This window comes from Xenia sp. Carnegie-2017, unplaced genomic scaffold (genome assembly GCF_021976095.1).
Source record: "Xenia sp. Carnegie-2017 unplaced genomic scaffold, XeniaSp_v1 HiC_scaffold_23, whole genome shotgun sequence".
Classification (NCBI taxonomy): Eukaryota; Metazoa; Cnidaria; class Anthozoa; order Malacalcyonacea; family Xeniidae; genus Xenia; species Xenia sp. Carnegie-2017.
In genome coordinates, this window is record NW_025813486.1 from 16,299,072 (window position 1) to 16,325,661 (window position 26,590).

Consider the following 26,590-nt stretch of genomic DNA (forward strand, 5'->3'; position numbering starts at 1 on the left):
TCGGATTGGTTTTCATACCACTTCCACAGCGGAGTCAAATCGCTCCGGGAAAACGATGCAAAGCGTATCGGATTGCAGCGGAGCCGTGTGAACGCATGGCCTATCCCGGACGAAAAGTAAACCGGTATCAAACGAATCCGGTAAGATCGCGCGAGCAAATAAACTTAGAAGAGTCACGCAATATTTTCCAGCAGTTAAATATCTCTAAATACTGTTTTTATTGTCAAAATATAAGCATAACATACCTTATAAGTCTTTACTTTAGCTTATTGTATAGATTTGAGGAAAATATTTTAAAAATAGTAGCTTTTAAGAAAGAACTCCAAAGTTTGCGTGACCACTTACTAGTTGTAAGAAAGATCAGAGTAGTAATTATAAATGCATAATAGAAGAAAAACATGTCAATCAAATGTCAGTAAAATATACATATCGATGGCGAACAATCTTGTTTCTATTTCGTACAAAGATTTATATTCCGAATGATCATTAAATGGCGCCCAACGTGGGGCCGGTAAGTAAGTATACGACGGTATTCTAGAACAGCTTCATTCGAAAACCAAGAAATGTTGAAGGATAATATTGAACGACTTCGCGCCAAACGAGGCGGTTATCGTGGCGTTTGTACAAGGCTTGTAAAAGAAGCACTCGAGCTTCTGGATGCCACTGAAGTAGACATCGAACGATGTAATGTCATCGCTGAACAACTTGAGTGTAAGATGAAGATCTTAGACGAAATAAACGACGAAATCATTGGGATATGCGATGTAACGGATATTGAACACGAAATTGAAGAAGCAGCCGCCGTCTCGGATAGAATTCTAAGCACTAGACGTAAAATCAAAGGAGCAAGAAAACCGGAGATTTGTCAAGAAACTATAAAAAGAAGGCAAAGTCCTACACCACAAGTCGAACAGATTCCTTTAGTGGTAGCAACAGCAAGCACGAGTAACACAACGATAAGCAACGATGAGAATAATACGTACGCGGATGCTGTTAATACGAACACGAATGCGGTGAACACGAATACGAATGCGGTGAACACGAATACGAATGCGGTTAATACGAACACGAATACGGTCTATACGAACACGAATGCTATTGATACGATTACGAATGAAGTGATAAATGCGAATTCTACGATTTTGAATGCCCCTGTCAGAACAACACCAGCGATAATGATGCCAAAGCTTCCCAAACTTCAATTGCCAAAATTCAGTGGAAAGATCACAGAATGGAACGCCTTTTGGGACTTATACAATGCTACGATTCACAGCAACGAGAGTATGTCTAAGGTAAACAAATTCAATTATCTATTCTCATTGCTTGAGGGTAGTGCAGCACGTTCGATAAGGGACTTACCTTAACATCCGCAAATTATGACGCAGCAATTGCGATTCTGCAAGATAGATTTGGTCGAACCCAACAGGTCATTGCCGCACATATGGATCAAATCCTACAAATATCTGCATGTTCTGAAAATCGTACTGGGCAATTGAGATATGTTTTCGATCAAATAAGTGTTCAAGTGCGAGGACTTGATTCGCTTGGGGTATCTGCAAACCAGTACGGCAGTCTGCTCATACCAATTATTATGTCCAAACTACCGAGTGAAATAAGATTGCAGGTAGCACGAAAAGCTACTGGTGATGTTTGGCAAATTGAAGAGTTACTCAAAACCATAAAGTTTGAAGTTGAGGCACGTGAAATGAGCGAGTCATCGCGTTCAATTGAGAAACCCCAGAACAAAGATAAGCCCAACAAGCCATCGACAGCTGGAACATTTGTAGTGACGAAAAATGATAAAGACGGTGCCCATAGCTTCAAGGTTAAATGCGTATACTGTCAAGGATCACATTATTCAGCATCTTGTGAAGAGGTAAAGGGAAGGGAAGCCCGAGTTAAAATTCTAAGGGACTCCAACCGTTGCTTTATTTGTCTAAAAAAGGGACACCAAGCAAACAAGTGTATAGTCACAAGAAAATGTCGACATTGTTCCGGGAGGCATCACCAATCTATTTGCAGCTATCCTGCTACCAACAGTCAGGGTGTCCAAAATGAAAAAGCAATTGATAACACCTATCCACAGAAAGTATCAGAAGGTGTAAACTCTCCAACCACAACAGCTGTCACACGAACTGTCAAGGGAAGTGTTCTTTTGCAGACAGCCAGAGCTCTCGTATCAAACGGATCAAAATCGGTTCCAGCACGAATTCTCTTTGACACTGGAAGCCAAAGGTCTTACATTCGAAGGTCACTTCAAGGCCGGTTAAGGTTAAATTCAATTGGTAAGGAGACACTTCAATTAAATACCTTTGGCCAAGGCAAGAGTAAACGAGAAAGCTGCGAAGTGTTCAAGGTGAGCATTGCAAACAAGAGTGGAGGTGAGGTAGTAGAGATTAAAGCAATCGAATTTCCAACAATATGTGCACCACTTCCTACAAGGATAAATATAGACGATTATCCACATCTCCATGGTTTAGAACTTGCAGACTTTGATTCTTCCGATAACAATGGTAGCTGTGATTCAATCGACATCTTGATAGGAGCTGATCATTATTGGGACGTAGTCACAGGTGATGTCGTACAAGGAGAAAATGGTCCAACAGCGATGAGCAGCAAATTGGGATGGCTTTTGTCTGGATGGTCATCACAAAAATCAGACGAACATACTCTGAACAGCCTCATTTTAGCAGCCGACTGCCTTGATAATTCTACTGTCGTAACCGATAGGGATGAGCTAACAATATCATTGAAGCGTTTTTGGGAAACTGAGAACGTTGGCATTGACTCCTTTGACTCAGAGAACTCAACCGAGGAACAAGATTTTGTGCGAAATATTCAATTCACTGGAACACGCTACGAAGTTGGTCTGCCGTGGAAAAATGATCATGTGCAAATTGATGACGATTACGAACTCTGTCATAATAGATTGAGATCATTGCATCGAAAACTGCTAAAGGATCCACAAAATCTTGAAGAATACAATAATGGTATTACTGAACAATTGGCAGCAGGAATAGTCGAAAGGGTTCCGGCATCTGATAAGGATTGTGGTAAAATTCACTATCTTCCCCATCATTGTGTCATACGAAAGGATAAGGTTACTACGAAGCTACGCGTTGTATATGATGGATCTGCTACGACGAACTTGCGCAAATTTTCACTAAACGATTGCTTACTGACCGGCCGAACCTCATTCCACAAATCTTTGATTTGCTCGTCAAATTTCGACAAAACAAGATTGGGCTAGTTGCTGACATTGAGAAGGCATTCTTAATGATTGGAATTGACAAGGAAGATAGAGACATGCTTCGTTTTTTGTGGCTAAGGGACGCTAGGGATCCTCATTCAGAAGTATTAAAGCTAAGGTTTTGTCGATTGGTTTTTGGTCTACGACCTTCGCCAGCAATTCTAGGAGCTACTATCAACCATCATTTGAAGACACACGAGAAGCAGGAGCCAGAAACTGTTGAACACTTGAAAAATTCTCTGTATGTCGATGATTTTGTGTCCGGTGCTGAAACCGATGAAACCGCTTTGCAAATATACAAGGGAACAAAGCAGTTGATGGCCAAGGGTGGATTCAACTTGCGAAAATGGAACTCGAATTCCAGTAACGTAGTGAAGTCTATCGAAGCGTTAGAAGGTAAAAAGAATTTGAGCTTGATTAGTGACAAATCAAGCGTTACTCAAGATGATCAGTCCTTTACAAAGTCGACAATTGCAAAAGAGTCACTGCTCACGGAACCCACTCAAGTCAAAGTACTAGGAATGGTGTGGGATACGGTGGAGGACACATTTCTATTCAATTTGACTGAAATAATCGAGTACGCCAATTCTTTACCTGTCACAAAGCGATCGTTGTTGAAATGGTCATCTAAAATCTTCGATCCCCTTGGATTCTTGTCTCCTTTTACGATAAGGCTCAAGATTCTGTTTCAAATCATGTGCTTGGATAGATTGGGATGGGACTGTGAACTGCATGGCAATCTACGTGAACAGTGGAACGTTTTATTGTCAGAGTTAAAGTTTCTAAATGATGTTCGTGTACCGAGGTGCTATTATCTACTCCAACCGAAATACCTTACTACACAAGTTCATGGATTCAGTGATGCATCTGAAAGTGCAATTGGTGCTGTTGTCTATGTAAGAACAGTCTATGAGAATGGTACCATCGACGTGAAATTAATCGCTTCAAAGACAAAGGTCGCACCAGTGAAAAAGCAAACGATTCCCCGTTTAGAGCTGGTGGCAGCGACTGTACTAGCGAAGTTAGTAGAGTCTTTGTTAAAGGCACTCAAGTGGAGTCTGGAAGTTTTTTATTGGGTTGATTCGATGACAGCACTCCACTGGATACGAAACGATCGAGCATGGAAACCATTCGTGCAGCATCGAGTGAACAAGATTCGAAGTATTTCGTTGACGGAATCTTGGAACTTTTGTCCTGGATCACTTAATCCTGCAGATTTACCCTCACGAGGTATTTCTGGGCAACTACTTTCGAATTCTTCCTTATGGTTCAATGGACCCAAATTCTTGGCAAGGGGCGAAGAAGAGTGGCCAAAACGTCCAGTTGGCAACCTCTCACAAAGTGACGAAGTTCTGAGGAAAATTGTGAAAGAGCATCCGAATGTCGTAAGATCACTAGTTTCGAATGAAATCGAACAACGAGCCATGCCAGATCTTAACAAAGCAATCGACACTACTCGTTATAGCTCCATGAAGAAACTTCTTCGAACAACTGCTTATGTAATGAGATTCATCAACATATTAAAGAAGATGCCACGGTGCGAGCGAACAACAAACAAACTCACAACCTCAGAAGAACTAAGCTCAGACGAAATAAGGAAAGCAGCTGCTGTGGATAAGGTCTATTCAACAACTATCCTTTGAAAAGGAAATACTATTCCTTTGTCAAAGAATATGAATTCTTCAATACCCATTTACGTTAAACAATTTGGGCTATTTCTCGACGGTGATCACGTGCTGCGGTGCCGTGGGAGACTGAAGAATTCATTGCTGAATCTGGAGAGCAAAAATCCTGTATTGCTTCCAAAGGAATCAAGATTTGTGGAGTTATTAATATGCGAGGTTCACCACAATGTGAAGCACAGCGGGATTCGTGATACACTAACAACCATTAGAGAGCATTTTTGGATAATCCGTGGTCGAGAAGCAGTAAAGAAAATAGTCAGGAAATGTGTCGTTTGTCGTAAAGCCGAAGGTCTTCCTTATGGGGGAACGCCTCCTCCAGATCTTCCTGTTAGCAGAGTGTCGGATGATCCCCCTTTCACAAACGTAGGTTTGGACTTTGCCGGACCTTTGTTCGTACGAGAGAGTTGTGAAAGGAATAATTTGTCGGATAATCCAACAAAGGTGTATATTCTATTGTTTACGTGTGCGTCTACTAGAGCCATTCATCTGGAGCTCACTCCTTCCTTAAGCGTTCCAGCCTTTCTCCGCGCGTTCCGCAGATACGCTAGTCGACGAGCACTGCCAGCTCTTCTTATATCCGATAATGCTAAGACTTTCCGAGCTGCATGCTTAGAAATTCGCAAGTTATGTCGTTCTGAGGAAGTGTTACGCTATCTTGCAAACTATCAGATTACATGGCAATTTATCGTCGAAAAGGCCCCTTGGTGGGGAGGCTTCTGGGAACGTTTGATTCGAAGCGTGAAACGTCCGTTGCGAAAGGTAGTTGGTAGAACCAATCTAACCTACGACGAGTTGCATACTATTGTGGTTGAAATTGAGGGCGTAATAAATGCACGACCCCTAACCTACGTGTACGACGATGAAGAAGCTGTATCTCTTCCGCTAAGCCCGTCGCACTTGGTGTATGGAAGACGAATAACGACCATGCCAAACAGTGAGCACTTTGAAATTCAGAGCACTTATCAATCTTTGACGAGAAAGGCGAAACATCACAAAAATTTACTGCAACGTTTTATTCTTCAATGGAGAAACGAGTATCTTTTAGCCTTGCGAGAGCAATACACTTCAAAATCAAGAGGTAATCAAAATCCCGAAATAGCAGTTGGAGATATCGTCATTATTCGCAACGATCAAACAAAACGTATCTTTTGGAAGGTGGCGAAGGTTGAACAATTGTTACAAGGTGGCGATGGAATTACACGAGCTGCACAAGTCAGAGTCCTTCGTGGAGACTCTAGTCATTCACACTTGTTGCGGCGTTCTATCAGGCAACTTATTCCAATTGAGGTTCATCAGGAAGAAGACATTAACGAAAGAGTAGAAAACGATAAGAAAGGCGAAAAGGAACAAGTCCTTCGTCCAACTGATCGACCACAACGCAGCGCGGGAATAACAGGACAATTGCGAAGATTGCAGAATACAAACAAGTTCTAAATAACTGTACATTCTTAGCTAAAAATAGTTTTGTTTTTTTTGTTTTGTTTGTTGACAACATTTTATTATGTCAACCCTGGGGAGTGTAAGAAAGATCAGAGTAGTAATTATAAATGCATAATAGAAGAAAAACATGTCAATCAAATGTCAGTAAAATATACATATCGATGGCGAACAATCTTGTTTCTATTTCGTACAAAGATTTATATTCCGAATGATCATTAAACTAGTGAAATATAAAGCCCCGGTCAAACGAGCGCAACATTTTGATCCAACATCATCCAACTTTGTTGTCACAAAATGTTGGCTCCGTTTGACCACCCTTTTTTATAATGTTGCATGATGTTGGACAATGTTGCATGGAATTTGATTATAGTCAAATTTTTATCCAACAAATTATGCTAATTTTGCATGTTGCGATCGTTTGACCTGGCGTTAGCAACAATGTTGGTCATACGCATGCGTAATATACGTTTAGCTTGATAATAAACATGGCGGACGAAATAGCAAACTTAAGTGACAAAGAAGTAATTGTAGAAGAATATAATACCAAAAAGAAAAAAGCAGTTAGAAAGTGGACCACGAATGAGACCAACACCTTGATTGACTTGTTCGAAGAAAGACCTTGTCTGTGGGACATATTTCAAAAGGACTACCAATGCCGAGATGTAAAGGAACTAGCTTACGAGGAAATGAAGAATATATTGGGGATTAGCGTGAAAGATATTAAAGCTAGACTTGTTTCACTAAGGGCGCAACTCGGCCGAGAAATCGCGAAAACAAACAAAACGAAATCTGGTCAAAGTTCGAGTCATAACTATTCATCGTCGTGGGCTTATTGGGACCGATCACAATTCCTTCGTCCGGTTATGAACGCTGGCAAAAGTAAAGACAACCTTTCAAAGCATTCATCTTCAAATATATCTCCTCGTCTTGATTCTGTTGATGATGAGATGGATACAGGATTGGATTTGGAGTCGGTTTCGTCCAAATCATCACGTGGCAGTTATAAAACACCCACTAGGATACGAGCTGAAGCAGAAGAAAAGAAGAGAGACCTTATTACTACTTGCATTGACGTTTTAAAAGAGCCAATGCCTGCTTCAAATAGTGTTAGTCAGTGTCCATTTTCAATGTATGTGGCAGAGAAGTTATCAAAATTTCCACCAAGAACCAGAATAGTTGCTGAAAAACGCATCACAGATATAATTTTTGAGCTGGAAATAAATGAAATGAATAGTTCGACATCCCATCCAACACTTTTTTATTCAAATCATACAAATGCAAATCAAAACATTGGTCAGCAATTCACAGAAGAACGTCCGATGAAATGCAGTTAAATCCACAAGTGACTACAGAAACTGAAATGCATTCCATTTTAAGAAATGCTGTGCGATATTAAGGAAGCTTTCTATGTATAGCAAATAATAAGTTCCATGTTTAGTATTCTACTGTTGCTATTGTTGTAATTGAGGATGACAGAATGAGGTAGAAAAATTTTGTATTTTACTTAAAATAGATGTGTTATTTTTAAAAATAGACAGCTTGCAACATTTTCATCAACTTCATATCACCTTTGTATAGTGACTAAAATTTACTTAGTTTTGTTTTGCAAAATTGCATGAAATTGAGTTTGTTGATGAATTATCAATGTAATGGCTATTCAATATTTTAGTAAATAGTAACTAGCATCTTTCCCATTGCCATTCTATAGCACCATGAGTGCAAAAATATTCCATAAATGCATTCCTAATTGATTTTGCAAGATTTGAAGAGTTATGACCAGATGATGATACACTGAGTGATGTAAGTATAGCTGAATTGTCTTGTCGCCATTGACCAGGAATGAGGTTACCACTTGAATCTTCAGCATCACATAAACCAGGTGGACAATAATCATTTCTGGAGGCACCTTTTCTCAAGAAATTATGAAGTACAAATGCAGCTTTGATTAAGGATTCCACAGTTTCTGGTGGTAGCTGAAGTGTTGTCCTCAAAAATCTCCATCTGTTAACTACAATTCCAAAGAGGTTTTCAGATATGCGCCTAGCTCTACTATGTTGATAATTATACACTCTCTTTTCTATGGAAAGACCTTGTTAGGGGTATGGTTTCATAAAGTACAGTTTCAGAGCAAATGCATCATCACCCACTAAAACAAAAGGTAAACACTCTGAACATCCGGCAAGATATTCAGGACTTGGTAAGGATAATTTATTGTCCTCAATAGCCAATGCTAATCCACATTTATTCCATATTCCGCCATCGGATACACGACCATTTGTGCCAATGTCTGCATACAAACACTCATAATCAGGTCCTGCTACAGCAAGGACAACTATAGAATGAGTGTGCTTGTAATTGTAGAAGTAGGAGCCTGAATTTGGTGGTTGTTGTACAACTACATGTTTGCCATCAATGGCTCCAAGGCAATGAGGGTACTGCCACTTCTCATTAAATTTTTTGGCAATATGCAACCATTCTCGCTTTTTGGATGGCACTTTCATATAATCTGGTTGAACATGATCGTTTATAGCATCACAAACATTTTTTACAATATATGAAATTGCAGATCTTGATATTCGAAACTGAAAACTTAATGATCTATATGATTCCCCAGTGGCCAAAAAACGTATGGTCAATGTTAATCTTTCTGCAGCTGTGATTACTTTGTGACCACCAGAGACCTGACACGGCGTAATGTCTTTTTCAATATATCGTAATAACGTTTGAAAGTTGTCATAGCTCATTCGCATCATTTCTTTATATCCTGCGGTATCCTCCATTCTTAATTCCTTAACAATGTTGGTAAAATAGCCCTTTTCTTTTCTTTTCTTCATCCATGGTCTTGTTTTTCCTCTTGTCCAACTTCTTTTGTTTTCCTCTAGAAGTTCTACTACACATAAGGCAGCTGCACAACGACGAATTTTGTGATATTGATGAATTTCAAAATTAGTGGCCGCCATATTTATTCGAATTGCGTAATGTTTAATCATCAATGATATAAAATGTTGTTTTCGTTTGACCAGTAGGGCACAACATCTTCCAACATCTTCCAACAAAGTTGGATGGTGTTAGTTGAAAATGTTGCGCTCGTTTGACCAGGGCTTAAGGGTAGTACCTAGCAACAAATTTTGTTTGCCACCCAGACAATATGGCTGCCAAAACCGTGAAATGCCTTACAGTATATTGTAATCAAAAGTCAATCTCTAAAACAGAAACACATGTCGGATTGAAAATAGTGTATCACAGGTAATAATTTCTTCACGAAAATCACATCTTTCTTTATGTGTATAATATTTTTTGTTTAAGCATGTTGATTTTTCTATTCAAATTGAATTTGTCTAAATTAAACAAAGCTTTTTGGCACCAATGGCATGTCATAGGTTTTGAAGTTAACTTCACACAGGAAACAAAAAGATTTCATTCATAGTGACATCTATGGAGTCACATTCTCATGGGACTCCATAGATGTCACTATGGAGTCACATGAGAAGCACACACATGCACAGAATAGAGACGTAACAGAATCGCCACACAGCAAAAAATCTGTCCCCTACTTGTACCCAGTTCTCAAGTGATCATCTTTTGCATCTGCCATTACTCCAGCCTGATGTATATAGATTAGTATTATGGAGAGTTTTTCATAAAATTGATGGATTTGATTGACATATGTACAACAATTTTAATGCCTTTAAGCAAGAGATAAAGGAAATCAGGTAAGAAATAGTTTTAATACATTATACCTTCGTCATTCATATTCTACGGGTTTTATAAGTTTCTTTCATTGAATTGTGTTGGTTACGAGATTAATGTTTTTACAACGTATATGATATTGAAAGGCAATTTCCCAGTAGATTTGTCGTTTAGGACTAATAAAGGGTTTTTTTAATGTATTTTGCCTTATTATTTTTCTTTTTGTTTTCTAGAATAGATTTTCTTAATAGAATGGTCAATGGATTTATTACTTAATAGCTGACATTACACGACCTACTGCTACATGAAGAAGTTTTTGTGATGAAGACGCAGTTATTTTAGAATGTTGATCAGTATCTTTATAAAACATTAAAGTACTTCTATGTTTGATGTTTGAATTCAGGTTTTTTGACTTGTTATTTTGCAAAGCATCTGCATCATTATTGTAAATGAAACTTTGTAATTTCATCTTGTTTGTCAAATCTGTATACATTTACCAATAAAGTTGTTTTTAACTCTTTTTTAATAAAAAACTTGGAAAGTTTTTGCTGTGTGAATTTGCATATTTAATTAGAAACCAGGACCACCATTCATTTTGTGCTGGAAAGCTATACAGTTATTGCAAGGTTTTTATGTACTACTCTCTGTGTCTTTCATACACAAATATTTTATGGCAAAAGAGAACAAACTAAAGGCAGACCTGCCAACCCCAAGGAATACAAAACCTTGAGATTAATGCAGAAAAACCGGGAGATCTAACAAAAAAACTGGAAATTTCTATTCTTGTATACGACGACATATTTTTAGATTTATTAGGCAAATGGCAATGATTACGTCAAGTGTTATGCACAAAAATTTTAACTGGCAGCCATTTTGTGTTACATAATTATCCGAAAAAACGAAAATCAATGTTATGCCCAGTTCCTGGCGCACCGCGGCTACTATACGTTGTGTTTTGAATGCTATTCATCGAGAATTTCTTTCCATGCGATGAATAAAAATGCCAACAAACTTCTGAAAGCCTAAGCTTTAAAAAAACCGGGAGATTTAGTATCTTTGTCGGGAGGTCGGGAAAGATGCAGCAAAAGCGGGAGTCTCCCAGCGTAACCGGGAGAATTGGCAGGCAGGTCTGTAAAGGGTGGGTCAAGAACTCATTGTGCTGCCATTAACTGCACACAAAGCAAACGAACTCGTCCCGATTTAAGTTTTTTTTCTTTTCCGAAGGATCCAGAAAGGTAAGGGCTTTTTTTTGTTTTCCGAAGGATCCAGAAAGGTAAGGGTTTTTTTTGTTTGCAAGTATAATGGAAATTTTATGTAATGCTGCATGGGCAATTAAGTTGTTAAGCATTTCTTTGTATTTTAGATCAAAGGAATGGGTAAGCAATTGTTGTTGTGAAGATCTTTTGGGCTAAAGTGCAGAATATCTTTACAAGAATTGTAAACTGTGTGCAGATCATTTTGAGGACTGCATGTTCACCAGCATGGAGAAGAAGAGATTAAATCCTCAGAGTAAGCCAACTCTATTCAAAATTTCCAATCCTCCACCCCAAATTGGGAAAAAACGAAGGGCAATTGAAAGAAAAGAAATTTAATATGTTCCATGTGGTAAATAAGTAATTTTTCATATTTTATATTCCAATAGATTTCAAGTAAGTTTAAATAAAACAATAAAACACTATTTTTAAAAATGAGGAAAAGAATTCTTAAAAATTATACACATAATTTACTTAGCAAGCTACATAACATGAAGTAGATAAAGAAACAAAGAAATCATTCAACATAATGCTGTAGTTTATGTTGCTGGCTACTTGCTGAAAAAATCATTCAAGATGCACAGCTGTGAAGAATGCAAGAGAATTTTGACATCAAATGATTTTCACAGTGATCAACAGCTTTTCTGCTATTTCAAAGCATGTGATAGTAAGAATTTTGGTGGGTTGAATGTCCCAGCTAGAAGATATGTGGAATATATAAAGACACTGGGAGATACTTTCATGAATTGCTTTTCTATTACAACCAAAAATTACAATGTTGGGGCAAAGATATTGAAAGTCCTTCAAGCAATCACACCAGTTGATGTATGTACAGAGTTCCCACATGATTATTAGGTAAAGCTTTTTATCCGAATGCATATCTATTACGCAATCAATTTTGCATATTGTGACTTTACCACCACCAAAAGGAAATGTTGGAAATATATAAAGGTCAAACATCTTTAAACTAAACAATATTGAAAAATTTAATGAAGATTTATTCACAGTCCAAGAAAAAAACATGGGCAAATGAACTGACCCTTACCTCTAGAACTTTGATGAACAGCCAGAACAGACAACATGTCGTCCGTATTCAACTTTTACCTTTAATATTTCTACAAACACTTATTTTTAAAAAGCGATATCGAATTGACCAATAAGACATAGAAGACTTGCTGCAATTTACTGTCTCTACTCGAGAAATGCAAAAAACTGCCAATGTGCCAAACTATTTTAGTTTTCGGTTAAAAACATTTCCTTGGCACTGTAAATTACATTGCGATCTGGCTGCATTTTCTGGCTGGAAACATGGCTGCGGTGTAAAGTTCCCGAATTAACATAACTGAAAACAGGGGACACGGACATCAAATGTTTTGACATTGAGCCCCGTTTACAATACAAATTTTTGGGCACGGCACGGCAAAAAACCGGCATGGGTAACATTGTTTTCCGGCACGGCAACCGATGTTTACACTGTTAACAAACAAGCACGTTAATAATAAAAAGCACTGCTACTTTGTATATATTTCAATATGGCGCCTGTAATGCAACTAGAAAAAATGAAGTGGCTGTTTATGTTTTTTAAGAGAAAAAATAGATTTATGTATACATCAATGCAACGGAAAGTGACAAAACATCTGCAAGAAAAAACGACGATGTTGGATGAGTTATTAGTCGTATTGCAAGAAATAGAAAGTATTCAATACTTCTGTTTGCTATATCAAACATTCCGAGGGAACGTTCTCTCTGGTGTCGTACCCAAACTGATGCATGGTTTTGTCTTGCAAATGAAAGCTTTACAGAAGCTGAGTGGTATGAAAATTTTCGAATAAGCGCAAACCTTTCTATTTATTGTTTCAGCTGTTGAATTCGAACCAAGCGCGAAACAACAATCTTCGCAAAGCTGTGTGTCGCCGTGTCGCCATAACAATATACTATTTAGCCTCAACAGCATTGCTAACCTGTTCGAGTGTCTTGATCCTTTGTGTGCACTTATGTGAATGATGTGTACAAGGCAATTGTATACAAGCTTCAATCAAGATTAATTTCACTTCCTACTTTTCATGAACTGCAAGAAATTACAGATACCTATATAAGCTAAATGGGGGTTTTCAGCTTAGTGGGGAGCAATAGATAGAACTCATATTCCGATTATTGCACCACTGCAAAATCATGCAGATTACATAAACAGGAAGGGATATCATAGCATTGTTATCCAAGCTCTTGTTAATGTCAACTACTTGTTTTGTGATATAATATTGGGATGGCCTGGGAGTATTCACGATGCTAGAATACTAAGTGACTCAAATATATTTAGATTGGGTAAGGGCAAAAAGCTTGGTCTTGCCAGCACTACTTTTAATGTTAGTAACAATGCAATATTACCTGTTCTCGAAGACCCTACCTACCCATTGTTGTCATGACGTTTAAAGCCATACCCACAAAATGCTAACACAACTGGTAAACAGAAAAATTTAAATTACAGGTTAAGCAGCGCCTGAGGTACTGTAGAAAATATTTTTGAACGGTGGAAGGGAGGTTTTGAAGACTATTGAAAAGAACTGATATGAAAGTGAAAACATTGATAACAGTGGTTGCTGCATAATGCATTCTTAATAATATCAGTTAAATCAATCAAGAAAAAGTTCTTGACAAATGGCTTCATGAGACAGAGTAAGCAAAAGTCATGTTTCCCCAACCAATTGGAGTGTAAGATGAGGTGGCTCAATATGATACAAGATGCCACTTCCACACAAGATTACTTGGCTATTATTTTATGACATATGAGGGCTCTTTCACTGGAACTGGATAGTTGCTGCAACTATTGGAATGAAGTTCAGATAGAAACTATGTGGAGCAAGTATCGTGATCAAACATGAGTATCATTATCAAAAGAAAAAAAAATCTTTAATATAAGTGAACATTGGTAGACAAAACTTTTCAATATGAGTTGTTAAGCAAAACATATAAATCTGTTTACAAATATAGTTTGTTTTTCTCCAAAAACTTAACTTATAAACATTATGTATGTTTTAATCCCTATAGCTTTAAGTAATTATATGGCTCAGTTTGTTTGGCAGAGCTTCCACTTGCCATTGCAAATTTGTTTGGTGGATATGAGGTGCAAGTAGAGTTGCTGTCGTGAGCATTGGTGTATGCAAAAGGAGTGACAGAGGATGGCCTATTAAAGCCTGCAGAAGATTGTAGCTGATTAAATTGAACTAAAGAACTAGGTGCACTTGGTAACTGTGTCTCAGCTCATGATCTCTTTCTTCCTTTCTTCTTTGGTTTTCCAGCTCCGTCAACCTTATTTACGTGTCCAATTGTTGTTGATTTTTTTCCTTTTCTAACTTTAAAGACCTTTTGCGAAGATAGTCATACAAAATATAAGCAAATAGACAAAACATGCATTTGGGTCATGGCGTTTAGTAAAAGATAGAATTACGTACTAAGTTGGCAAATTGTGATAAGTCGGAAAAAGTTGTAAACCAGTTAAGTGAAGATGTTCATTTAAAACTAACCATTCCGTTTGTTTTTCTGATGATTCATTAAAAATGTGAACAAAGGATTGAAATGCCTTTCTCAAAATTACCCAATTTTTTCTTTCTGTTTGATAGAAGCCTTGAAGCACTTTGTTTTACAGTGTGCTTCCAATTTTTTATCAATACTGTTTGAATAATTATTAGTTAGTGGAAGTTGATCTGCTGTCTGTTGATCTTCGAATGACAAATCATCATTTTCTTTTTCTTCCAGGATATCATCTTGTAGTGCTGTAACATGCACATGCATAAGTAAATAAATAAATACATAATAGAAATAAAACTAAGCTTACACAAAAGTGATGTGAAAAATACTTTCTTTCAAACCAAGCTTAAAAACAATAAAATATATTGAAGGAAAAAACATTAGCTTGCCATAAAAAATGTTTGTTCCCTACAATGTTCAAAATTTTATTATATGCTAGCATCTTTGCAAGGAATACAGAAATTATTCGTAGTGGATATTTTTCATGGTATTTACTTAATACATTCAATGGAAACAAATCTTACTCATTGGTCCATCATCTTCATGTGATGAGTCGTAAAAGGTGGTTAAATATTGGGACAAAATCCCAGTATACAATCTATTTTTGAAAAAGAACTTCCATGCTTTTCTTTTTCCAGTATCCCTTCTTTTGGCTTTATCTTTTTCCGATTTATATTTCTGTCTGAGTTTTTTCATCTTATTGACAATATCCTCCGTACGAAATTCATAGCCTAGACTTCCCATTTTTACCTGTATAATTGCACACAAAAATTAATTCTAGGAAATTTAAAAATTTGATCCTACGACAATTTGATTTAAGCACTAACTTAAAGACTGGATGTACAGAATGGTAGATATAAAGCTCCAGAAGATATTAAATATCATTCAAGAAACACATCTATATTACCATGTATTCATGATAAATAAAAAAACTGAAATACACTGAAAATAGTGACCAATAAATCATAGATATTAGTAATTAATAACAAAGTACATTTTAGTTTAAAACATACCATTATTTCTCCATCAATTTCTCACGTTTCTTTAGCCGATTTGGTATTTTGAAGAGCAATTTGTATACCTTCTCCCCACATATCAATTAAAATCTCAGTAACTGCATCTTCCCAGACAATACCTCTGTTTCTTTTTCTCTTCGGTGACAACTTCTTTTCTTCTTGCTTGTTTGCCATGATGCTTTTTGTATGTGGATAGTAAGGGATGCACAATCTGTACATAGAGGTCCAATTTTGCCTACTGTATCCAATTTAATGCTTATTTTTGTCAAACAACTTATACAGCATGGGAAGCCTGTTTGTTTGCACCACAAAACTTTCGGCACGGCGCCGCTAATTAGCTTTGCCGAGATCCACAGACGTAGAAGTGCTCGGCACGGAAAAATTGTTTGTTGGCCTGCCCCGTTCACACCTTGACGTTTTCAAGTGCTGTGACAGAAAAAAACGGTACCCGTGCCAGTTTTCGTATAAAACAGCTTCTGTTATGGTTTTCAACATTTCCTTGTTTTGCCTTACCTCCTTGTTATGACGATGAATCTCTTCACGTCTAGCTTGTGACATGTGACAGTCGACACGAGGCTGAAAACCGTAGGTCTTCCAGGTCTTGTAAGTTCCCATGTGCGATTTTGCCTTCTCATGCTTCTTACAATCAGATAGGAAATTCTTCATGTTTTTGAATCCGGTCTGCATCCATGAAGATGACGATCCAGGGCAAAACAAAACACAAGGCCAACAGAACAATGCATTCTTTTCTGAGCTACCACAAAGCCAATCTTTCTTCGAGTACCAACTTTCCTGAAAGCTTGATTTTGTACTGCAACTGATGGATGATGTGGTAGAGTTAAATGTGGACATGAATCCTCTGTTGGAAATTTTGCTTAGATTACCAACAAGTCACAAGATTTTTCATAGAATTTTATTTTAACCTCACTCTCACTAAATCACTATATGTCACTAAAACACGCTCTTGTTATTCTAACTAAAATCATGCATACTGTCATGTTTTCTGAGTTCTATTATTCTCCATACAACATGAAGTCTCTAACACACTCCCCCATGTATGTTCTTGTCAGAGACATACATTCAATTCTCAGACTTTTCACGTTTAACTAAAATTGCAAGACACTGTTTTTATGACAGTGTTTTCTCAAATCTTTCTTAGCTATTTGATGAATGTCTTCTTCAAGGACGTACATGGGAGTGACTAGAAGAAAAGAACCGGTAACTCAATGTCGTCCTTGAGATATGTGAGCGGTTGGTTGTTCAACGCTATTTCTATGTCTAGTATGACATCTTCCAACTCTGACCACTTTAAAGTACCATTTCCAATGGACTTGTGGAATGCACCCTTAAACAGGCCTATCAGTCTTTCAAATTGAACCCGGGAGTATCGTTATATGTTTGTAAATGATGATCATCCAGGTTAATAAAGTCCTAACAGTCCTTCTCAGGACTTTGTTAACCTGGACGATCATCATTTACAAACATGAGATATGGGCTTGTAGAACCACTTTTGATGTTAAGGGTTTGGTATCAGGCAAATAAATGGGATACTTGCCAGTTATTCTCCTGCAACACTCCAAGACTCTTTGGTTATTCAATGACAAATTCAGCTGTTGTTGATTCGTTTTGAATTGAGCATTATTTTTGGATGCTTGTTGTGCTCGCCTAATGTTGTAATTTACCATTCTCTGGCTTTATTTAACTTTAAAACACTACTTAAAATACTACAAAACAATAATATGGCGGATTATATATATATGAGTACCGCTGGTCTGAAGTACCGCAGATAGTGGCACAGGAGACCAATACCAATAAAACAATAATACAACATTCTCCCTCCCTTAAACAGAACTGATAATAACACTTATGAGTTCAAAGTTTAGAGTCTATTCGTCTTCAAAACCATAACGGGTTGGTGGTTTTACGACACGCACTGAGCGCCTCAGAGGGGCATGTTGCTGTCCCAATTCAGTTGAAATACTCTCCTTCTCAACGGCTTGATGCTCAGTCGGAACATTTCCCTCTGCAATAGGCGGCACGGTGGCAGGGATGGTGTGATTTTGTGCTGGGGGCCATGGTGCCAGATCTCTCAGTGATACCGTTGATTCTCTGCCGTCCAAATATTTCATATGGGCATAAGTAGGGTTAGCTTCCTTCAACTCTACCTGGTCAACAAGTGGGTCATTCTTGCTTGTTCTCACATATCGGTGGAGCAGAACCGGTCCGGGGGACTGTAACCAGGTGGGAAGTGAAGTACCATGTGTCGAACGGCGTTGGAAGCCAAAAAATCTCTCATGTGGAGTTGAGTTGGTGGCAGTGGAGAGGAGAGACCTTGCTGAATGAAGCGTGTCAGGGAGTACCATTTCCCATTTACTGTCCGGCAGGCTTGCTGACTTGAGAGATAAGCGAATAGCTTTCCACACTATACCGTTATAGCGTTCTACTTGGCCATTGCCCATCGGGTGGTAGAGTGTAGTTCGGCTCGTGGCGATGCCTCTCTGAGAGAGGTATTCTTTAAGTTCCTGGGACATGAATGAGGCACCTCAGTCTGAATGGATGAAGCCTGGCGTTCCACACAGAGTGAATAACTGATCCAAGCATCTGATAACGGTTGATGAACTCATGTTTGGGCAGGCGAAAGCAAAAGGGAAGCATGAATACTCATCCACGACTGTTAGCATATAGGGATTATTAGTAGTCGTAGGTAGTGGACCTTTAAAGTCCACGCTGAGTCGCTCCATAGGTCGAGTAGCCTTGATGAGGACTCCTTGCTGTGGTTTGTAAAATTGGGGCTTGAGCTAAGCACAGACCCTACAAGTAGAACACACCCTCTTAACTTCTTCTGTAGAGTAAGGGAGGTTTTTCGACCTTATGAAATGTAACAATCGAGTGACTCCTGGGTGGAATAGAGCAGCGTGTATCTCAGTAAGGCTAGCTGCAGATATGGAAGCTATGGAAGCTGTGAAAGCCCGGGTAAATGAGTCGGGAGCAGCGTTATCCTTACCCGGCTGGTATTTTATGGTGTAGCTAAAAGAGGCTAGTTCTAGCCGCCAGTCCTGGATTTTATTGTTCTTTACTTTGGTGCGTCTTCGGTTATCAAACATGAAGGCGACTGACTGCTGATCGGTTTTGAGTGTAAAATGTCTGCCTGCAAGAAAATGTTGCCACTTCCTGACAGCTTCAATTATGGCCATTGCTTCCTTCTCTACTGCAGGATAGTGGAGCTCACTCCCTTGGAGGGTCTTGGACATAAACGCTACAGGTCTGCCTCCTTGATTTAGTGTAGCAGACAGGGCAGTTTCTGAAGCATCAGTCTCTACAACGAAGGGGAGGCTCTCGTCAATAGAGTGTAATGACGCTTTCTGCAGCTCCTTCTTCAGCATTGTGAATGCATTCAGGGCATCGCCATCAAGTGGAAATGAGGTTGCTTGTAGTAGCGGTTGTACTTTGTCAGAATAGTTGGTATCCATTTTGCGTAGCATGCAAACATACCGATAACTCTTTTCAAGGATTTGGAATTTTCGGGAGGAGGGAAGCTTTTAAGTGGACGAAGCCTTTCCTGATCTGGGGCGATGACACCATTCCCTATACAGTAACCAAGTAGATTGATAGAAGACTTGGACTCTACTGTCTTGTTTTCATTCAGAGTGAGGTTTCGGCGCTTTACAGCCTCTCTGAATTTCCTCACATTTTCGTCATGCCCGAACTGATCGTAGCCTGCAGCAGTTATATTATCGAGGTAAGGAAATGTATCTTTCAGGCCCTCCTCTTCTACGAACTTGTCCATCGCTCTTTGAAAAACTGCGACGCCGTTGGTTACTCCAAAGGGGATGCGACAGAACTGGTAACGCTTACCATTGGCCTTGAAACCGGTAAATTTTCGGTCGGCTTTCTTGATCGGTACCTGGTGATAGGCACTCCTTAAGTCGAACGTTGAGAAGACTCTATATGAAGCTAGGTTGTTGACCATGTTGTCGATACGGGGTAACGGGTATGCATCGAGTTCCGTGTAGAGGTTGACGGTTTGAGAATAATCAATGCAAAGCCGCTTCTTGTGTTGTTGTAGTGGGTCCTTTGATACGACGACTTGAGCCCTCCAGGGCGAGGTGCTAGGTTCGATTATGCCCTCAACGAGTAGGTGGTTAATTTCTTGTTTGATAAATTCCTGGTCCTCCCTGCTGAATTTACGCGACTTGCTTGCGATAGGCTTACATTCGGGGAGGAGGTTCGCGAAGAGGGATGGTTCCTCAATAGATGCCGCTGCAAGAGCACATACAGGTACCCCGTTGGGTACTTTAAGTTCGGGCTTTTCCCCACCAAACTCAATGACAACACTTTTATGTTCCCTTTGAAAGTCCTGGCTAAGAATGATATCACTACAGAGATCCTTCAGTACCCCTAGACGTACAGATGAATAGCACTGGTGGCCTAGTTGGATGTCAACAAAGCAATGGCCAAGAACTTTGGCTTTAAGTGATGTGAGAGCCATAGACATCATCTGACTTGAGTAATTTGAGGTTGAGCTGGTTAGCTACCTTGTCGTTGATGTAGCTATCTGAACTCCCAGAGTCAACAAGGGCAGTAAGAACAGTATTGTTGACATTGACTTTGGTGGATGCTTGCATAAGGCTCTTTGGACAGGCGGCACTTATGGAGCAGAGTGAGGCAGATCTTATTGATGCTGTAGTCTTAGTCCCTTTTACAGCCTGAGACTGGCAAACTTTAGCGTAATGGCCAGTTTTACCACAATTGTTGCGGACACAACTGCGTGCAGGGCACTCCTTTCTATTGTGAATAGGGCCGCCACAGAAATAACATTTTCTTTGGGGTTTGACTGCTGCTGACACATGGTTATCACTCGGTAAAGGATCCTCACCACCACTTTCAGTAGAAATAGAAGCTGCCGAGTTTTCGGTTGGAGCATAGGCTTCAGAGTTTTTCTGGGCTAAGTCTAACGCGTTGGCCTGATCAAACGCCGTCTTCAATTCGAGTTGCCTGTTCTCCAGAAGTCGTTGGCGGATTAGTGGTGATAGAAGACCATTAATAAATGAGTCACGGACTAATTCCTCCCTATATTGTTCTGCAGTCACACTTCTGACGTTACAATCCTTGCTTAACTTTTAAGTTCCTGTAGGAACTCTGTAAGCGACTCACCAGGCTTTGGCGCCTTGTAGCAAGTAGATGACGTGCAAATATTTCATTCGGAGGCTTGATATACAGATTATTTAGTGCTTCAATAGACGAGTCGAAGTCCTGACAATCTTCGATGTAATCGTAAACGTTGTGAGAGACATAATTGATGAGAGTACGGTGTTTGTTTGGGGCTTTATCGCCGCATTCTTGAATGAAGTTGTTGAACGTTCGGAGCCAATGTTTCCACTCTTTCGCGGCTGACGGCGAATTTGGGTCCAAGTCGAGACGTTGCGGTTTCAATATAGTTTCCATATTGAAGAATTTAAATAAAGTTAAATAAATTGTTGTAATTTACCATTCTCTGGCTTTATTTAACTTTAAAACACTACTTAAAATACTACAAAACAATAATATGGCGGATTATATATATATGAGCACCGCTGGTCTGAAGTACCGCAGATAGTGGCACAGGGAGACCAATACCAATAAAACAATAATACAACACCTAATCTACCATAGCTTCTGTTGTTCAACTTTGCCTGTGGTTATGGGAGCAGTCATTCTTTCCCCAGCATTGACCTTGCAATTGAAAATATACCATGTAATAAACACGAAGATTCTCAGCATTTTTGAGAGATGACATTTCCCAAAGCAGCTCTCCGAATGCATCAGCCTGGTTTGTAGTGGCTGCTGCAATCTCTCTTCACCTTTATTTTTTCTTCTTTGGTTTGCTTGTCTGGAATTAGCGTCACATCTTGAGGCCACTTAGACCGATCCTTTAGCCAAACAGTTCCTTCTTTTCACAAAAAGTTGTTCCTAACCTCACCTCCCCTACTTCCAAGGTCTGCAGGATTCTCTTCTGATGGTACATGATGCCATGTTGCCTCAGCATGCTGTTGTATCTTCTGTACTCGGTTTGTCACAAATTGTTTGTAGACACCTTTTCCTTGTATCCAGTACAGAGCTACTGTTGAGTCCAACCAACAGTGAATGTGGATGAGAGGGATAGCTAATGCTGTTTTCACATTCATTACAAGATTGATGGCCATGCGTCCTGCTACTAATTCCAAACGTGGTATAGTCAAGTTCTATTTGCTATTCTAGACTTTGCACATACTGTACCTTGTGTTTCTTCATCCTTTTGAACTACTACTGCCTAAACTACAGCTCATACCCTTTTTGAACTCGCAACACAAATGAGTGAAGCCATATTTCTGATATCTGGAGAGAATGTGCATAGGAACAAGGTATGAAACTCCCTGTCGTGTATCTCTCCATTTTCTTGACTCTTTCATTATATTTTCTGGCAACGTTTCCTCCCAGGACACTTATGCATCACATATTTCACGATAGCATAGCTTTGCAGCTAATGTACTTGGGTATATCAGTCTCAGCGGATCGTATTTGTTGGCGAGTTCCAATAAAAATAATCTCTTCATTGAACATGAAGCCGTATTTATTTCAATGCTGAGAGTGTCATTTTCTTGGTCCCAGAGTAAACCTAATAATTTACCCTTGTAGTTCCTACTTCCCTTCAACTGTTGTTTAGTGATTGTAAATATTATTATTGCTATATATAAAACTAGGTTTTTATGTCCTATGTTTGTCAGTCGTGCAGATAATGAACATGCTATTCTATAGCTAGTGCCACATGGCAGTTTGAAGCATTATGCTCCTGTTACTAGAGAAATAGCTACCACGTTGCCAGTAATTTTTTACAACATTGTGGGCTTAGTACTAAGTTTATTTTTAGAATAAGGTTGGGTTTAATCATAAGTTAGCAACAGTGTTTTGAAATTCAGAAATTGAAGTCGGCATCAACAGCAATTCTTTATGATTTATCTACCATTTACAACACAGAATACTTTGTACTAAAACAAAAAAGCAAAGTGGGAACTGTTTCTTAAGTAGCAGAGAAGTTTTCTTTAAAGTTTTACTCAGCTGGTTATCTAGCACTTAAATAATAATCTTCTGTGACTACCAAGTATGTGGGCATGGCCTATATTTTAGTACAATTCTGTAATAAACAAACTGTGATTTTGGGGACTGTAAATATGGTGAACCATATAAAAATATACAAATACCTTGTACATTGTGGTGTCGTTTTTAAAACTATGAATTTAAGTTTTTCAACACACATATTTTTTGCTTTCGTCTTAGCATGTCAGGAAAATATGTCCCTGTTTCATTAACCAGTTCGAAAATAAAATATTTAAACCCTCTATTTATCTTTGAAACTTCTTGACCATATTTTAAGTTAGAACAGGTCAAAATATCGCTACATATATACATATAAATACACCATTTACCTAGTTATTTCGCCAGAAAATTGAGAGATAAAATATCTATTGTCCTCAAAACTGCTTGATTGCAAAGTCACGGGTTTGCTCGGATGTACATTTATATTTACAAAATTATGCAGTTTCATTGCTTTATTTCTCGAGTTCTATATAACATAAAGATTTTAGACTTTGTATACTAAGTAATAATAATGTACTCTCATTTGAGCCTAAGTTGTTCTGAACTCTGACTTCCCCTTTAAGACCTTGAAATGACATGTTATTTGAGAAGAGGTGATTAGTGATCATAGCCATTGTTTCATCAACTGGGATGTTGGTGAACATGGTTTTGACATTGAAACTCGCCATCACAACGCTATTGGCGTTAATGTCACTATTTAAAAGATCTTGGACAAAAGGGAAAGAGTCCTTGATTGCATGGAAGCTAGCAGAAATTGGTGTAAGGAATGGATTGAAGAATTTAGCTAGCTTGTAGGAGTAGTGGTTAGTGCTAGATATGATAGGTCTTAGAGGAATGGAGAATTTATGCATTTTAGGGAGTCCGTATAGTATGCCAATATGTTTTCCAGTGCGATAAAGCTCCTTGTATGTTTTTTCATCTATGCATTTGTCTGTTGTTAGTTTTCTCAGCAATGCGTTTACTTGGTTCTCACATTTTAGGGTGAGTTTGATGGCATCATCATTTAAAAGTTCGAACATTGATATGTCTGCTAGAATTTCAATAATCGTTTCGTGGTAGTCATCTTTATTCAAAATGGCAACTCCATTGCCCTTATCTGGTTTCAGGATGACGATGTTGTTGTCAATCTGAGGTCATTTAACGCATTTAATTCATTTGTGTTTGTTTTTTCCTATAACAACTTATGTTGACAGTGTCGATAGGCACTAGATCACAATCTGCTATTAGTAACCATAGGAATCGTGGTATTATGGAGCGCTTCTTACACGTTTTAAGAAACTCTAGGTCGAGTTCCAAGCTTGAGTTGAAGATGCTGGAATATCCTGAACACTTTTGTATTTTACTGTTGTGATGGCTTTTTTAAAACTTTTTTGTTGGGCTATTATGTTCATATTGAAAATTCTCATGAAAGTTTTTTCATAAGAAGTTTGTAAAGGAATAACAATGCAAAAACTGTGATTTTGTAATACAAAAGATTAGTAAAGTGAGACCAATCCCCATGAAGCCAGAAGCAAATGATCGAACTTCCAGCTTCAATTTTCACAATAGATGCGTTATCCAGTCTAATATACATATCATTGTATATTGGGAAGTTTTGTTTATTTGATTTTCATAATTACAGTGCTCAATGCATTAGAGCAGAGCATAAATATTGTTAAGAAGAAAATTTACAAAACTACAATTTCATTCCGACAAGCCTGTTTTGTGATTTCTCACTTTTTTGGGGATAGTATAAAATGAAAACAAAAGCATGTGTTTAACTATATATACAAGAGGAATTTTTGGTATAAATTAAGATAGAATTACATAATAAGCTAGGTGTACGATTACAAATTAGACATAAGTGCCTTGTGTCTATGGCGACAAGAGGAGACAAGTTCGTTACGTTTGTTGAGTAATAAAAGTTGTGGTTGGTAGGTGATGAAGTATTTATCTTTCAGGCATAGGTTGCATCTTGTTGGCGCTGTTGCACAGTTTTCTGTCAGTAATGAAGTTTCATGAGTAATGTTGCTGTCTTTGAGTGGCCATATGTGTTTACTGAGTTTGGTTGAGTTTCTTAGTTTTTTGTGGTAGAAAGAGCCAGCATGGTTCCTGTGTCAAGTCTTAAATTCGTTTTCTGTGAGTCCGATGTAGGTCTCAGTTGTGTTAGTGTCCAAATGTTTAACAGTTGCTTGGTAGATGACAGATGATTATAGGCAGTTTCCACTAAGTGGGCAGTTTTGTTTCTGTTGGCAGTTGCATGTTTTATTTTGTGGTTTTTTGTCATTGATGGTGCCAACAGTACTGTCAGGTGCTCTCACTATGCATTTGTTGTGGTTATTGTTTGTTCCATATTGTTCATGCAGCTGTAACTTAATTTAACTGTGTTGCGGTTTAATAGAGTTTGTTTGTCGATTAGTGAAATGAATTTGTTGCAAATGTTTGTGCTGACGTTCTTGCTGTATGGTGGGTTGTATCAGAGTATGTTTTTTCTAAGTCTGTTTTTTTCATTTGGTAGTAGCATTCAAGTCATAGTTTATTGTGTAGTGACATTTTTGTCAAGTGCTTTTTGGTATGGAGGAATTATTTGATCAAATGATGCTTTGTTGGATGATAAGGATGAAAGCCATTTCTTAATGGTATCTGGTATGTTCCTTGTTATGCTTAGTGGGTGGTTGCTTTCGTGGTGGATGTATTGCAATGAGGTCTTGGGCTTAGTGTAAGATCGATAGGAACTGTGCAAACAAAGACCATATGTTTCATCATTCTAATTGTAATATCTTACTTTTTTTTAAAAAAAATGGATTTAGTGCAAAAAAGCAAACGATTTAGAAGCATCTATTTAGGTAGAATAATTAAAATGTATGAAATTTATTATAAAAATAAAAGTAAAATTTTTGGACAATTTGTAAATAATTTTATGAAAATGAAACAAGAAAATAGTGGTATTCCTGCAGAATGTTATGATGAGGATAAAACTGTTAATGAAGATAAGCTAAATGAATTTTATTTAGATTATTATAAACACAAAGGAATCCAATTAGATAAAAATAATAAAAAAATATATGTATTTGTACTATTGTTGAAATGATTTTAAATTCATGGTGGAAAAAGCTTTTGCACAAAGTGATAAAGCAGTTACAGTACCATTTATTAATAACTTAAATGATTTACTAAATTTAGAAAACAATTATACTAATGAATTAACTTCTTTAAATATCATCTCTTCTGATACATTAAGAACAACACACAAAAAAATGAAGCATGTTTGTCAATTTTACATAATAATGTTGTTATTGCTTTGTTTGTAACAAGTTATGCAAGAATAGAGCTTTTGAATATATTACATAAGTTAAACAACAATGTTTTATATTATGATACTGATTCGGTAATTTACAATAGTGTTAATGGAAATGATATTAAAATGGTAACTATCTAGGTGATCTTACTAATGAATTAAATAATGACGAATAAAAAATTTTTGAAAAATAAAAAATTTTCCATTTACATTTGATAAACGTATTACACTTGATGATTTTTTTACAATTCCATATAGTTATTTTTTAGATTGATAATATGTTATACAAACCAGCTGTAAAATTTCAACCTCCTTTTATGCCAACCTCCTTTCAACCACAT

At 37.9% G+C, this 26,590-nt stretch overlaps 4 protein-coding genes and 1 long non-coding RNA gene across 5 annotated transcripts; 4 read left to right on the forward strand and 1 right to left on the reverse strand.

Moving 5' to 3' along the window:
- Window positions 1-563: 563 nt before the first annotated feature.
- Window positions 564-3,250, forward strand: LOC124449255. The gene is made up of 2 exons (XM_047000193.1): window positions 564-1,292; window positions 1,334-3,250. Exons 1-2 carry the CDS (start codon window positions 564-566, stop codon window positions 3,248-3,250), a joined length of 2,646 nt encoding a protein of 881 aa, XP_046856149.1.
- Window positions 3,251-3,276: 26 nt separating this feature from the next.
- On the forward strand, window positions 3,277-4,893 carry LOC124449256. Its single transcript, XM_047000195.1, has one exon. It carries the CDS (start codon window positions 3,277-3,279, stop codon window positions 4,891-4,893), a length of 1,617 nt encoding a protein of 538 aa, XP_046856151.1.
- A 30-nt stretch (window positions 4,894-4,923) lies between these two features.
- LOC124449257 lies at window positions 4,924-6,369 on the forward strand. The gene has a single exon (XM_047000196.1). The coding sequence runs from the start codon at window positions 4,924-4,926 to the stop codon at window positions 6,367-6,369; it is 1,446 nt and encodes a 481-aa protein (XP_046856152.1).
- A 2,099-nt stretch (window positions 6,370-8,468) lies between these two features.
- LOC124449258 (protein ANTAGONIST OF LIKE HETEROCHROMATIN PROTEIN 1-like) lies at window positions 8,469-9,335 on the reverse strand. Its single transcript, XM_047000197.1, has one exon. It carries the CDS (start codon window positions 9,333-9,335, stop codon window positions 8,469-8,471), a length of 867 nt encoding a protein of 288 aa, XP_046856153.1.
- A 666-nt stretch (window positions 9,336-10,001) lies between these two features.
- LOC124447949 lies at window positions 10,002-10,611 on the forward strand. The gene is made up of 2 exons (XR_006948894.1): window positions 10,002-10,088; window positions 10,299-10,611. It is a non-coding gene; the product is annotated as an uncharacterized LOC124447949 (long non-coding RNA).
- The last annotated feature ends 15,979 nt before the right edge of the window (window positions 10,612-26,590 follow it).

Bases quoted from the DNA above. Each gene is read 5' to 3' on its own strand.
- LOC124449255 (XM_047000193.1), top strand. From the start codon at position 564: ATGTTGAAGGATAATATTGAACGACTTCGCGCCAAACGAGGCGGTTAT. The intron at 1,293-1,333 runs GTAAACAAATTC...GCTTGAGGGTAG, and splicing joins GCAACGAGAGTATGTCTAAG to TGCAGCACGTTCGATAAGGG.
- LOC124449256 (XM_047000195.1), top strand. From the start codon at position 3,277: ATGATTGGAATTGACAAGGAAGATAGAGACATGCTTCGTTTTTTGTGG.
- LOC124449257 (XM_047000196.1), top strand. From the start codon at position 4,924: ATGAATTCTTCAATACCCATTTACGTTAAACAATTTGGGCTATTTCTC.
- LOC124449258 (XM_047000197.1), bottom strand. From the start codon at position 9,335: ATGGCGGCCACTAATTTTGAAATTCATCAATATCACAAAATTCGTCGT.